Source organism: Falco biarmicus, chromosome 4, assembly GCF_023638135.1.
Source record: "Falco biarmicus isolate bFalBia1 chromosome 4, bFalBia1.pri, whole genome shotgun sequence".
In the NCBI taxonomy this organism is placed as follows: Eukaryota; Metazoa; Chordata; class Aves; order Falconiformes; family Falconidae; genus Falco; species Falco biarmicus.
The window spans coordinates 21,215,124-21,230,854 of NC_079291.1; the positions used below are offsets into that span (position 1 = coordinate 21,215,124).

Sequence of the window (15,731 nt, forward strand, 5' to 3'; positions counted from 1 at the left end):
AAATAATGCTTGTTTTAAAGCCATCAAAAATTTAGATTTGTCAGATTAACTAGAATATTCATTAAGCATGAAAGTACAACTGTGGACTTCAATGTTCTGCTTAAGGACAGGTATAAAGAAATCCCAATTCCACTGATAGATGCAGTAGAGATGTTTTGGAGATCAGGAGGAGATATACTGTATTTCTAGTGGCTTAAGGGCATTGATGTACACAAAGAGGCCTGCCAAGTCTATGATTTGAAGCATGCTGCCAGAGAAGATGCTTAAAAATCAGATTAATGGATTTTAAAAGCCAGAAGGAATGTTTCTGTTTAACACAGGCTATATAATCTTCACCAAGGAATTCTTCATCAGCTTTGCCATGCATCTTTCCTAACTACTACACATATATCAGAAAACTATCTCATCTTATTTAAAAGACTCTGGTATATACTGTCCCAGGGCTTAATCTCCTTGCCTGTTACATAATTAAACCTATCTTCTAGGCCTAACTTGCCAAACTCCAGTTTTTATTCACTATAGCTTACCATTCTGGGGTCTGTTATATGCTGACAGCTTTGTCAGTACTGGGAAGCTAAATGTCAGTGTGGCCCTTTTAAGTTGATCCAGGTGCATCTTGCTGTTGAAATGACATTTACACCATTTTTGTCACTAAAGCAGCTTTTCCAGACACTGTACCACTCATTTCACTATTCCTGAAGCCCTCTGCATCCGAAGAGACATAACAGCTCCTATGGATCACATGTTGAATGCATCTCCATCAAAGATATGACCTTCCACAATACTGGACGTTACATTCTGCCTTCCCCAGTACATCTGACGTAATAGATGGCATTACAAATCATGATGTTTAAATATGCAATTTGTTTTCTTTCATGTAACTGGTTCTTGTGGACTTTCACCTCACACTTCAGTGTCATAAGCAGTTCTTGACAGTTACTCAAAGAGATGCCATAAAAACAAAAAAGGAGGCTGAGTCCTCCCAAATCAATTTTTTTTAACCAAGTTATGAAAATAAAACAAAACAGTATTAATAACACCTACCTAAATGATAATCTCTACATTCATTTTCCTGAAATCCTCGTACTGTTAGTGCATCAGAAGAGATCTCTTCACAGGACTCAGGTAGAGGCTGTACAATATCCAGTCTAGGCCTTGCACAACACTCCACTTCCTAGAAAAGCACAAACATCTTCGTTGCATCCTACACAATTTACCTTAGCAATGCCAACTGGTGGTCATCTACAAACAATGCTGAAATTCAACAGCTGCAAATATTCCCAAAGGTCCAGTACTTTGCACTGGGTACTCAGTTGTGAACCACACAAGTTGAGAAGTTGTGCTCCACAAAGTAGCTGTAATTGCAACTGAAACACAAAGTTATTCCTACCCTTGGCTTGTTGAATTTGAACAGATCAGTGCAGAGAAGGAAGTTTAGACAAGACACAGGTCTAACTCTTCCCCTGAGTTTGCTCACTATTTTTCTGCTCTTGGTCACAGCTATCACAGATGATCATAAACCATTGCATCCAACACACAACAGAACAATTTAACATCCAAAGTTGGGCTCAGGCCCTGAAGGACATTGCTCTATGAATCAACAATATTCTGGTACCAAGATGAACCTGGCTTTTTTGTAGCTAGTGTTCAACTTTGCACTTTTAAGCGTCAGCAGCAGTAGGGAAAAAATTAAACTGAGAATAATCTAAACCTCTTGCTGTGCTGATGATCTTAGAGTAACATGAGCATTCAAGTGCAACATAGGTGGTTATGTTAAGACGACATCATGGATTTTCATCTTCTATCCAAGGGAAACTGCTGTCTTCAACTAGCTGTATTTTTAATTAAGTCAGGGTCCAAGACAATTCATTATTTTTTACTTCTGGCTTGTGCATTGTAACAAAATACAGAATGAAAGAGCAAGGAGACATCAAAAGTAGATTTACACAGCTCTAGCCTACACATTCAGCCACAGCACTGCTTAGGTCTTTTGTTAAATTAACTGTTCCAGTGCAAGTCGGGGGTGGTGGTGGTGGAAACAGAAAAATAATAATCAAAGCAAGTCATGAGTTCAACTCTGATCAGATTTGTAACAATTAGGAAGCTTTTGTTTGAAAGCTATAAAATCAAGCATAGGAAGAAGAGTGTTCCTCACAACCCAACAGCATTTGCAGCAAGCAGCACTTCTGCTGCAAGCTTGGGCTCCACGGAGCCAAGGCACTAACAGAGGGGTTTCTCACCACACCAGGGCACAGAGATGGTGTCGGGGAGGACAGTACTTCCGTTCCCTTGCTAGAATTACCCAGAGGACTGAGATGTTATTGAAGTCCATCATTCAGAGTTTGTTTGAAAGGCTAATGAAAAGCAAATACATAAAACCCCCCTTTTTCTTATGTTCTCTTACTATTATATCACCTGAAATTCTCATTTTTCCTTCCTGAAGCAGTTAGAATGACTTTAACCTTTGTCAGTCACCACCTCCTTTACACTAGCTCCTTTCCCATGCTGCTACTTCATTAGCAGTGGCTTCCCAATTTCCTTGCTCCCTAGCATTTCAACCCCCCTTTTCCTCCCCTTTCTTTATCCTGTTTGTTTGCCTCCTTTTCTTTCACTGACTCTCCTGCCCTAGCAGACTACTGAACCGGCTCTCTTGGGAAACACTGCTGTGACATTATTTTTCTCCTTAATTTAAATAAAGAAACAATACTCTGACATCCTGCAGCAGAGCTAAAAGCTAACCCTATTGATTTCAGCAGGCACAAGCATTTGTTTGAACCTACAGCGTTTCATTGCCTAGCAACTTGTGCACCCTTAAGGTTACTATGGTGATGGTTGTCTAACTCGGACGTACTATCAAAGAGATGATCAAGAGCATCTGCCACTCTCACACCACAACTTCAAGGGTTTCCTCCACTGCCTCACCTTTTATTTGTCAATATGAAATACATGTTGGAGACAGACACGGCACTCGCCCGCACGCAGTAAAAACAGCTGACATGAATTCTAATTTCTACACACGTCGGTGTGCATGACTAAAGGTCTCAGAAGAAAGGGAGACGACGACGTCACTGGCTCGCAGTCATGTATCCCACCCCACCAGGGTGACTCCTACTGCTTGAGTTGATCAACTTCATTACTCTGATTTCTTCTAAGATGCAGTGTCAGCAAAGCCCTCTTACAGCTAGAAAAGAGTCTTCATTTCTTCTGGTGCAGAAATAGCAGAAAGAAAGAGAGAAAAGGAGAAAAACAGGGTGGTGGTGGGGAGACAAAGGAGAGAGCAGGACTATCGGGAGACCTTCTCTGCCTTCTGCAGGAAAGAAAGGAACCCAGATAGGATTTCTGAAAAGTACGTACACTAATCTTCTACATCACCTCCACCAACCTTATTTTACAGGTCAAACAAGTTTCAAACACTGTTTGCTACCAGCAAGCTACAATAATCAGATCTGCATGACTGTTTAAGGCCCAACTCTATGAAGAAATCTAACATAGAAACAATTACCGTTTTTTCAGAAATCTCCTTCACATATGAAAGTATAACAAGCTGGTCGCAGAGAGGTGCAAGTCCACTGATATAGAATTCAGTGTCAAACTGGAAAACTGAAATACAAGAAAGACAACAGGCTGTTAAATAAATGAATGTGTATCAACTGCTCCCTAAGAAAAACACGCAACTGATTTTCAGCAGCAACCAACAGTATGCAGTAGCACTTCAGAGAAATGAAGACTGAACACATACAACAAACCTACAGACTTCCCAGTTGGATTAGCATGATGAAAAACTGCATTTAACAGACTAAATTCCATTAAAGCTTGCAAGAAGAAATGTTTGTGCTCCAGGACATGCTAGAGATGAAGCATCTGAAATGAACGATTCGCCTGATTTTCAGTAATCACATTGAAAAAAACAAGGAAGCAAAACCAAACCCAAACTCAATAAAATAGGTTTTATTCATTGGTTTGCATATTTGCAGCTGGTTCATGTGGCCGTAATAGAATCACACTTGCTACTTCTATTGGTATGATGTATGAAAACACAAAGATCATTATTTATCATCACTTTAAACATCACAGGAAGATTTACAGATACCCTTATTACAAAGAAACATACAGTTAAATAGTCCCTTTTCTTGTTCATAAAACTGAAAATGTTATTTCATAAAATCGGTCTTCAAATCAAGACAGTTATGTGATGACTATTTTGAGAAACAAAAAGAAAAATAGAGCTGAACTGTATTTACAAAAAGGTTCATTAAAAGCAGACCTCTGCCAGAGAAATACCTTTAGTTTCATTTTGTTGCGTTTTACAGTTCTTGTCATGGGCTCCTGTCTCATGAGGCCAAAAGCAGGAATCATCTGAACACTTACATTAGAAAAAACTTGTACCTATAAGATTTACAAAAAATCCCAGACACATAATCACTTTCTCCCAAAACATGGGTTTAGGAGAATCTAAGCATAAGTAGGGGAAAAAAACCCAAAAAACCCCCAAAAAAACAACCAACCAACCGAAGAGTCATTCCTTGCTTACTGCTTAAAACACTACATTAGTAATATCTACTGTTTACTAAAATAGTTACTAGTCATTTTAGCAAAGCAAACAGAAAATGCAGCATAACGACACTAAAACCAAAGCTAATTTTATTTAGCTAAGGTAATAAGGAAGACAGGAAAAATAATCGTCCTCCTGCTAAAAGAGAAAAAATACTGTCAAGTAAAGTACAGATTTGACACCTGTCTCTCAATGAATAAGCAAACACTGTTTTTCTCTTAATGGCTGCTGACACTTTCACATCACTGGGGGACCAAAGCACAACACAAGGGTAGAGCACTCAATCTATTCTAGGAGAGAATAGGTTCACATTTGTAATCCTGTACATAATTATTTTGTTCCAGCCTATAAGACTGATGAGATTACATTGACCGTGTCTCATGTTGCTCTGAGTGATGATTTTAAACAAACCACATCAGGCATCTACATAATGTATCTTATTCCCAGTTTAAAATTTAGTATTTGACATTTTAAAAGAATATGAAAGGCAGTAGGGAAAACATGGAGAAGGAAAAACAGTCAAACTCATAATGCTGGCTAAAAGAACAAGCAAAGAAACTTGCAGCTTTAAAAAGTGACAAGAGAAGGCTCTTAATGGCAGATGTAACACGGTTTGAATTTGGAGAGGAAAACAGCGTGGTTAATAGTACATTTATAAAGATTGTGGGGTCAGTTTTAAAAAACCATGTGTGTTTCTTTGCTTTTCACTGGAACTTAAGTTTCTTTGCCAGTTAAGATGTATGTAATGTCCACATAATGGTGTAGTTAGGATCAAGCAATAGTTCTGTTCTGAGAGACAAAAACAAACAAACAAATGTCATCATTTCAAGTTTCATTTTTAAATAGATTTTAGTTTCCTTTGTTTCACTTTCAGCTTTCTCTCAGTTCATTCTCCTCAAGAGGTCTTCTTGAAACACAATGCTCTAGCTCTGCTGCTACAGCCTTGAACAAAGAATAGCCGGCATAGACAGCGCTTCCTGACCTGATAAAAACCTTTGATGCAGCTAATCAAAAGTGTCTTACCGAAAAAAATTATAGAAGTTATAGCTGCACAGAACGCTAATAGTTTAATTTGATTTACTCTCTGGACACTTCGTTGTGATCAAGGGGGAAAAAAATCCAACATAGAGGCACTGCAGAAATTCTGGTAATTTGCAAAGGATGCAAAACAATTAAAACAGTATTGAAGTAAATGGGAATGACCGAGGTATGGCCATGTGTCATACATGTTTATGCCTGTCATAAGAGAAGGTGGAAGATATGCTGACAGTGGATCTACTCTATGTTCAGCATCTATGTACAGCTGTCAAACCAATTACCAGGAAGCAAAAAGAAGAAACCTGTAATTTTTTTTTGTTGTTCATTAAACAAAATGTATGAAATACACCACACAACAGAAATAAATAAATAAAAAAAATGCTACATTATTTATCCAAACTCTATAAAGCAATTTTATCCAGAATTTAAAGATACACACACATGCGGCGGACTGAAACTAAAAGTCGTCCTATTTCGTTTAACCTAAAAGTCGTCCTATTTCGTTTAACCAGATCTCAGAAAACATCCCCTGTTTTTCCACTGCAGATTTACAGCGTGAAATTCACTGAGAATTAACATGAAACTTAACATGTGTTAAGAAAGTGTTAACATTCACTTAAGAAAAAGAAGGATTTTTTGTTTGTTTTAATTCCATATGACACAATATACAAAAAAATGTAAAAGCCAACACACAAGGTAATTTTTAGGTGGCCCACTCATATAGCAAGAGCAGCAGAGCCACAAAGCACCGTGAACTGGCTCATCTTACCCAGAACTCTGGTGCACTGTTGGCTGCTAGGGTGATACCTCTATGCATTCCCAAATTACCTTTTAACCATGTACTTCAGGCACATCTGCAAAATTTGCAGTCATTGCTGTAGACTGCAGTACAGCCTACCCTTAAGTGTTTTCAAGATGCTATCTCCACCACCAATGCTTTTACCGAGCTAGGTTATTTATGCAAAACAAAATAGAAAAAAAACCCTGCATGTTTTGATTAGCTATGCCCCTTTGCATACAGCTGCATTGATACAAAATATAAGATTATTTCTTTTTTCCACAGTATGTGCATCCAGTTCCAGCTAGAGGACCAGAAAAGGTCCCATAAGGATCACTTCAGCTGTCTTCAGATGCATAGAAGCAAATCACAAAGCATAAACATATAAACATGGTGTATTTTTATTGAAATAAAAGAATATTCTTACTTTTAGGTGTACTATCCAACAAAATCCTTGAAGAAAACACAGATCTCTTATTATTTTAACATTCATATTTTTCTCTGAAAATCTTCATATACAAACACCTGCCCCAGCCTTTAAGTATTTCCTTACAGATAGTTTTTACACCCCATAAGACTCTGCAACATTCTTCAAATATTCAAATTTCCAGGGCAGACCTACCTCTGGACCAGAAGCCTGAGCAGAAGGCGCAGGATGTGCCCCTTTAAAGAAATGTCAACTGTGACTCAAAAGGAACTGTAAACTTCTAGGGAGAAGCAGAAAATGAACCCACATGAAGGTCCCTTATTTGGGCATGAATATCCTCAGAACTCCCCGAAAACGTTCTATCCATACTACTGTTTGTGAAATCAATCAACTATTTACCTGATCAAGTATATATTGTGACGGCATCTTAATGGACTTTTTCCTTGAAATCAGTAGGAAGAGCAGTAGGGTTAGACTAAAATCAATGGTGGGTTCTATACATCAATAATTAGCAAAAACTAATGCTTCCAAACTTGGAATTCACACTGTCTACTATTTATTTATAATCAAAACGCTTGGAAAAGTCATATTCAAATTTATTCTTGTCCAAATGTTGAAGGTTCAGAAAAGCTTTAGAGAAAATTTAACAACCATTAGTCAATCATTCTATAGATAACTTCAAATGCTACTGGGCAAAGATGAGCATTTTCATTAAAGCAAAGCAGGACAATGAAAATTATACTGTTACTTGAGTATGATCACTGAACAAAAAACACCCCACCTAGGTTTACAACTCTTAAAGCCTCTGCCACTGAAAGCTGTTGCCTTACTACTTGCCACCAGCACAGAATAGAAACGAGCAAGCGTTTTGCTACTAAAATAAACCAATTGTAGCATCACACTAATTGGAAACATCAGGAGAAAATCCCACTACCTCATCACACCAGTACTCCTCCATCTGGTGAGGTCCACTCTTTCTATTAAACTAGAAAAATGTTTTGTCTACTGTAAGCAGTGTTACAATTTGCTGTTTTACTTACAGTCAGGTTGTGTGCAATAGGAGTGCTACTGTGGTGCCAAAATCATTTTACCCCTATTCCATCTCACATAGCAGTAAAAATAATCTTTAGAAATGTGGCAATCTCTTGTACAACCGTTTAGCTACAGACACACACAAACTTTAAGGAAATCCCATGGAATCTTGATGACAACTAGAAAGTCAGGAGCTTATGTTTCACAGCTTCAAAGTTAATTTTCTGAAAAACTCTTTTTTCCATTACACATTGAACTGAGGAAACTGTTAACTAGCAGGAAAAACATTTAGGATAGTCTTGACTAATTTTATCAAGAAATCTATAAATGATTGGTTCAGCTTGTGGCAAAACAGAATGAGCAAAAGTCTAGGTGAAATCCGTTACATAAATGTGTTTGGTTTCTTTTTTTTTTTTTTCCTTTCTTTTTTTCTTTTTTTTTTTTTTTGGCAATTTCCTTCTTGGAGTGTAGCAGACTTGCTCCAATGAAATGTTTGCATAAATCAGCATATAAAGTTGATGACATTTAGTCACAGTTACTTTCCTGCTCACCACATACACTAATTAAGCTTTAAGTTCGTTCTATACAAAGACAAAAAAGCTGGCATGGTAGATCCCACTATCTCACTTCACAAAGCAAAAAATAAATATTCCCATCATTTTTTTTTCAGATAAAAATATGTGATTCAACTTGCCATGCAGTTGTACAGTATTGTCTCACAAAACATACAGATGTGTTATTACAAGCATATCCACCAAATGTGATTTTTAAACCAGAACTCTACTTTGTGGGGAATATGAGGGAATGCAGAGGAGAGACAAGTTCTCAAGAGGCACTGCTGGCTGGTTAGTACCTGGAATTAAGCTGAGATTCCTCAGATAATATGTGGGCTAAAAGATATTGAATAGGAAGTCCCTAATAGACTTCAAGTCTTTTACTGACTTGCACTGTTAATCTCCATTTTCCACTGCCATTAACAACCCGAGTAACTGAGGCAGAGATAAAAGTACTACTCCACAGAAGTACATAAAATCCCGAGCAACTTGACAAGACCATCGAAGACTAGATGCCCTGTTCTGCTTCGAAAAGGCATTCTATTAACTGCAAAGTGCTAATTAGTTCTTTAGCAATCAGCCTTCTCATGGGCTCGAGTTGAGGAAGGGTTCCCTGTCCAGCATTACAGCTTTCGTACGCGTGTCAGGAGCAAGCACTGAGGTCAAGCACTCTTTAAGGAGGATCACAACAGCATTTAGTCCATGTTAAGCCTGTAACTCAATTCCAATACTTTCTAATCAATACACGACTTCACAGCGGTAGCTGACAGAGCTAAACTGATAGGATCTGCTCAGCTAACATACATTTAAACCTAAATAGAAACATTTCACCGGAGTTTATCTCCGACACTGAATGAAGACCCAGGGAGGCAACGAACTGAAACATATAACCAGAGACAACGGAGAAGATTACTGAAGGCAAGCACCATTAATATACTGAAAGATGTAAATAAAATGAGCAATGCTATGCAGATCTCAGTGCATGAGACCTGTATAATTCATCTAATTTCTCTTACAGGTAATCTGAGCACGATCTTCTTTAAAGTAAAAACAGCTAGAACAGTTCAGTGGTGTTACTTACCCATATTATGGGCTGTCTGGTTTGGCATCATGGTAGACTGTATGTATTTCCTGCCTCAGAGGAAGTATAGCTATGTGGCAAGACAATCAGAAGACAAGGAGGATCTCACTGCACAGGATCCCACGTACCTAACTTGCTATGCAGGAAACACTCTGTTTCCTTATTCACTGGGCTGCAAAACCACTGAAGAAACATTAACGATCGACTAATGCCCTCACATTTTACTATGATACTATTGTGGAACTTTGAGGCCCTCAGACAGGCTCTAGAAGAGCATAAATATGAAACTGCTGAGACATGAGAAAACACTGTATTACCCTAGACTTCGTATGTATTACCCTAATGAGCAGAGAAGCAACTATAAAGTCTCCTGCTCCACTTCTGGTTTTCATTCCAGGTGCAAAACTGTAAAACCAGGTGGCGGGGGATAAAAACCCAACAAAACAACAACAAAAATCCCACACCACTAAACATGACAAAAGTTTTACTGTCTTACAGGTTTCATTTCTCATAAGTGTGTTGCCAAGATGTTACGAGGCAAAACGTCTGAAGGATATTCAGCTACCCTGCCTTGTATAAATTCTTTACATTATGAAAGTGTATCAGCTTATGCATCCACTTAGAATATTAATGGTCTTGTAAATACTATACTATATATATATACATAAAAAAACTATACTGGTTGCTGGTCTGCCCAGTAGTAATATCAGACTTTCCAGCTATGCCTTTGAAAAGTAAAGTTGAAATAAAATTGAAATAGATGCTATGGCATGACACACAGCTCTCAAGATCTTTTATGTGACTACATCAAAAGCTATTGTAATTTATATTGAGACTTGAACAAATAATGTCTCTCTCTTTTTCCCTCCCAACCTAATACCCATGTTCAAATGAGTGCTGCTGACAGCATTTGGCAGAGCTTTGACCTGAAACCAGACAGAAAAGTCTCAAGCACATCGTTAACAGGTTAAGTGAGAAAAAATGTCAGTCCTCAAGAACACAGAGAAGATTTTAGGCTAAAAAGTATAAGATGAAAAAGTTACTTCTGCAAAAATCTCCAACCTTCAGGTCTGCACCTAAACAGTCTAATGAGAGCTTTTCGGGTTTTTTTAAATGAAGTTCCAATAGACATGTAAGACTAGCTCTCTCCACGTAGACACATTACAGTCAAAGTAGAAGTTGCCTCTTCTTGTTCACTTGTCACTATGCAAATAACACCATTTAATTATTTTCTGGAAGCTACTTTCGGGTACAGAAAAGATTATATAAAAGATCCAAGGCTAAAAGTCAAGACTGAACTTCTCCTTGATAAAATTCTCTCAAATATCCTAGAATTCCACAGTTATGTATTCTGTTGGGACTCTGTAATCTTAAACAACAAATAGCTTTCAGGTCTCAGTTAATTGTCAGGCATGCCACCATCTCCCAGTGTCCAGAGTTCCTGCAGAGTTTAACAAGTCTTGTAGCTAATTTTCAGAAGCTATTATAAAACAGTTCTTTCCTAAAATCAGAAAACAGAGTATGCACCTACGCCACGCACCATTCCAATTTGGCATGAGTCAGGATCTTGCTTGAACACTCTTGTCTACAATCTCATGTCATTACAGTCAAGACAAGGTAGCACCAAAGTTTACAAACTGTTGTACACTGCAGTCTTAAGAGGCTCAGAGGGCCTGTTTATCTTCCCCACACCACCTCTTCAGAGGTATTTCCTTTCCCCAGAAGCTTCTTCTGGGGACAGCTGTGACTTTTCATTTTCATCTCCTCTTCCCCTCCAAACTTCCTTTGAATTCCACTTTACACACTATTTAATACACACATTTTGTCAAGACTTTTCCATGTATTAGCAGTTATAGAATTTATTCACATCACCTAAGCCAGATAAATAAGAAAGCAAAGGACAACATAAAATCCAGAAGCAAAAATGGCAACAAAAAGAAATTCAAATCAATTTTCTAGCACTGTACCAAAGAGATGTTAAAAAAAGAAGTTATGAGCAGTGTTGTCAATCAAATAAAGCAGCTTCTATTTTCTCCTTGCTACTACACTGATCATCACTTAACAAAGATGAAAAACCAAGTTCTCTGTAGGAATCTGTGTGAAGGGAAAGTTAAGACATCCACTGTTGATTTTAGATGAGCACCAAATTTAAGACTCTTTAAAAATACAAAAAAAAAAAAAAGCTGAACTATGCAGGCGGACATTATGACAACCTCATCAACTGAAAATGAGGGGACATTTACGTTATGACTAAATGTTGCCTCTGAAGTGTAATAGCTTTTTCAGGCTAGAATGTGAAAACAGACCTTTAAAGTTTATATAATTTTGAAAATGAGCACATTTGTACAATCATACCTATTTCCACATAGCGGTTTGGAAGGTCACGCATTTCACTGGCATGCCGTTCTTTTACTGAGCAAATCTAGGAAACAGAGATCTGGATCATTATGATGACCAAACTGTAATTCCTAAAATGATACTAACTTTACCTCAATAAGAAAAGGAGTCTGTGGGAATTTTTGGGCATGCATTTCTGTATTTTGAAAACACAGGCTGTAAAACAGTGACAATGCATTGCTGAAGAAGAAAACCAGACAGGAAAGTTGTAGCTGTACTCTGCAGTCTTATAAATATGCTGGCAGAGGAGAAGGAAGATGGACCACATGAGAAACCTGAAAATATTTATCCACTATGATTTCTTCATAGTAGCATATATGTGGGTTTGGTTTTGCTATCTTCTCATACTTTGTGCCACATTACCTTACAATTTCAGTAAGAATATGCTATTGCAATTCCTGGTAGCAGGAGTGAAGTATGTACATATACAGGAATGCAAATACCCAAATGCCGTGAAGCACGCACAATACAAGGGGGAAGACAGATGCCAAACTTACGACAAACCTCCTCATTTGTAAAACTCTTAAGTTTAATGCTCAAAAAGCTTTTTACACTTCACCTACCTCACTTTACCCTCCCTTTCCATCTGCTCCTACTGAGTACTTTTAATTTCCCACTGTGCAGTGAGGTAGCAGTCTGTTATTAGAAAGCAGCTAACAGGCTTGTAACAACCTCATGTCAGGTGCTGGTCTGAGCACATCACAGTCTGCAGTGCACAAGCTGAAAATGCCAGTTCCCTGCTGAAAGCAGTACAAAACCCCAAAAGCCTGTTCCCCCATCCCTCCCACCTTGTTCCCCCACCCCCCCCCCACCCCCAATAGTTGACCAAAATCATGTGGCTGTTTTAACAGTCACAACCTCCTCAGCCTCCAAAACAACCCTCCAAAAATGCCTCATGGTAAGTTGTTTTCCTCAATGCTAATCAAAAGAAATGAATTCAACAGCCCACTAAAAGCTTTCAAAAGAGGAAATCTCTCCGAGGCACAGAGGAGAGAAGTGTCCCTGAGGATTACATTCACTGCGTGCTCACACACGGAGATCTGTCTGACCGCTGGGTGTCTATCACTCGTCCTCCTCTTCATGAGGGTCAGTCCAATGACATTTCTATGGCAGCAGGAGTTCTGTACACTGCAGTCAAACCAAATTCTATTTTTTTCGATTGTCTTAGCTTTTCAGAAATAATCTCTGTTTGTCTGTGATAACAGCAAGCATTTATTACAAAGACAGGTAATTGCACCTTTACTGAATTTCCCCAGCCAATAATCAGCGTTAAATTATCCTTCCAGCAAAGGCTGCAGGGATACATATCTGGGCGAAGGCTTATGTCATCTCGAGGCACATTGGTAATTCTTTGCTTGGAGATCATGTCAAGTATCTTCACGCCCTGAAAGTTTAAATACAAGAGAACTTTATTCAGTATGACACACTCCTACTCATCATATCCCATACTATTTTGTATGCTAAGGCGGTCACAGCATTTATGGCATACGTTTCAGGGTAGGGCTGAGTGTGCCAACAGAAAAAGCTGCTGATACAAAGACCCATCTAACCCAGGAGGTGACGGAACAAAGGGACTAGAGTAAATTAGATATATTCAATTCACATGCCAAATGAAAAGATAAAATAAGTGAATGAATGGCAGATTAGCAACTCCAGTCATGAACCAGTTCAGCTTTGTTGGGCTGGTGCTACTACTGGAGAAACAAGAAATTCCAGCTCTTCTACAACAGCTCCTGTAGAGAAGCAGTAATTCCTACCTTGGAAAAAGAAAAGAGGTGAAGTAACAGCTCATCAAGACAAATGAAGCCAATATGTACTTCTCCAGAAATGCATTTCTACTCTTACTTAAAACAGAAAAGCAAGCATATTTAAATGATGCTTGGTTTTGTATGCTGTGATTTTTCACTGCCTCCTCAGGGAATCTCCTAAACTAACAGAACAAAAAGTTTAAAGAAAGGAAGATTAAAGTCATTTGAGAAAGAGGACTAAAAAAGAGCCATTAATCAGATTTTTCCATGCCATTTAGACAAGGTGAGCTATAACCTTTCCAATAGCAAAATGGAGATTAATTTCATGGTAAGTAATGAGTTGTTCTTAGTGATTTAAAAACAAAAGTCCCCAAAAGAAAACACAGTATTTAGGAGATATTTCTCTTCTGCTCACTGAGCTTAAAGAACAACTCTCATGATCACAGAAAGGGGATGGAAGAGACCTTGAAAGGTCAGTGTCCAGGATGCCATTCCATGTTAGGATTCTTCTAGTGACAACACTGATTTAAAACATTCCCTGGCCTGTTTCTGCTCCCCCCGACTGCGAGTTTCTGTGTCTCCAGCTATACAGATTCAACTGTTCATAAGTCAACGGGTCGAAACACAGGGGTCACGGTCTATACCAAGTTTGCCTTTTTTTCACCCCTTCTTTAAATCACAAGGAGCAGTAACTAAGGGGTGCACCAGGGGTTTTTTTTCAGTGATCTTTGTCACTGAAGAACTGTGAGCATGGAACACATTTCTATCAGCTTCTCTTTGGTTAATAGTCATCAAGGTTTCAGAAAAAACTTGCATATAGCACCCGCAACATACAGAGCCCAGATCTGTGGGTAACACAAACAAGGAGCTTATGCTTTGCATTTTCTAAGCTCATCTGATAAAATTTGCAATCTTGCTTCAACTGCATTTTAATGAAGATGTCTTTTATTAATCTTATCACTTTGTCTTCAAGGATGACTTTCAGATAAAAGTGACCTATATCACACCTTCCATTTTTCTACAAGGCAGTAAACCCTATATGGGATAGACAAGCTTATGTTTAAAATGCCTTTCAAATCAGTAGCCTAGGATTGCATTGTGAACTGGAAGGACTTCCAAAGTCAATTTCCTATCATGAAGGAGCCTAAAACCCATTCAAATGTGAGTTAGACAGACAAATACCTCTAAGGATTTGGTCCTCAGGTGTCTCAGTTTGTAAAACTTACACTCTTGGCTATGGAGGAAGAAGACAGTGCAGAAGTAAACCTGAGCATCTGACAAGTAGAATTAGACCGTGGCTGAATAACCTCAGAATATCCAGTGTTTAACAAGCTCACACACAGTGTGCCAAAATAAAATATTAAAAAAGGCACAAGAAAATAAAAACTAGGTAGCCACACACAGACAGTAAGAAGCAAAACTATAAAAAATTTTCACTGACTCTGAAAGAAAAAAAAATGGAACACAAAACCTTGCTAGAGGATGGAGAAATTTCTAAAAAGGTAAAGGGGGAAGGGAAAGGCCAATAACCAAATACATTAATCTTTTCGAGGGCAAGTGTCATTTCATTTTTCATTGAAAGATAGGCCCTGACCATGGCTTTTTGTCTCTGACAGATGGCTCTCAACATTTTATTATTATTCTGTGTTCTGATGTGGCACATCATCTCTAGGGATAGCTCTCCTCAACTGTCCTACCCTTTCCCAGCAGATTCACCCAGAATATATATTTTAATTGTATGGCTCTGAAAAGAACAAAACCTTCAAAAAAGCTAATGTTATGTCGATCAGGCAGTCATTGAAGTTTCAATCCTAATGCACTTATTACAAGGGAGCAAATAAATATAAGTTGACCTCTAACAATTTCATATCAAACTGTTTTTGAAAGGAATAAAGGAACAATGGCTTTAAAATATTTTAACAAATACTTCCTCTCAGGAAGGAAAAACAATAGCAGGAAAAAAAGCTAGTGTTTCAGAAGTACTTTCACCACTTTTTTAAAATAAGACTTTGGAATTTAGACACGATACACACTTAAAAACATATCCCTCACTGCTGAGCTTTAAAACACAGACCTTGACCCATCAATTAGATATACAGTGATAGGTGAAATGCAATACTCAGC

The 15,731-nt window shown here is 38.1% G+C and overlaps 1 protein-coding gene across 3 annotated transcripts in view; it reads right to left on the minus strand.

Annotated features, from left to right (window-relative positions):
* The window catches only part of VPS41 (VPS41 subunit of HOPS complex), a 107,365-nt gene that overhangs the window by 32,660 nt on the left and 58,974 nt on the right, over positions 1-15,731 (minus strand). For all 3 annotated transcript variants that reach the window (XM_056334966.1, XM_056334965.1, XM_056334967.1), the window contains exons 9-12: positions 13,097-13,243; positions 11,818-11,884; positions 3,503-3,600; positions 1,045-1,174 (exon numbers count right to left, since the gene is read on the minus strand). In XM_056334966.1, the coding sequence (XP_056190941.1) occupies positions 1,045-1,174; positions 3,503-3,600; positions 11,818-11,884; positions 13,097-13,243 (442 nt within the window). The remainder of the gene's footprint in view (positions 1-1,044; positions 1,175-3,502; positions 3,601-11,817; positions 11,885-13,096; positions 13,244-15,731) is intronic.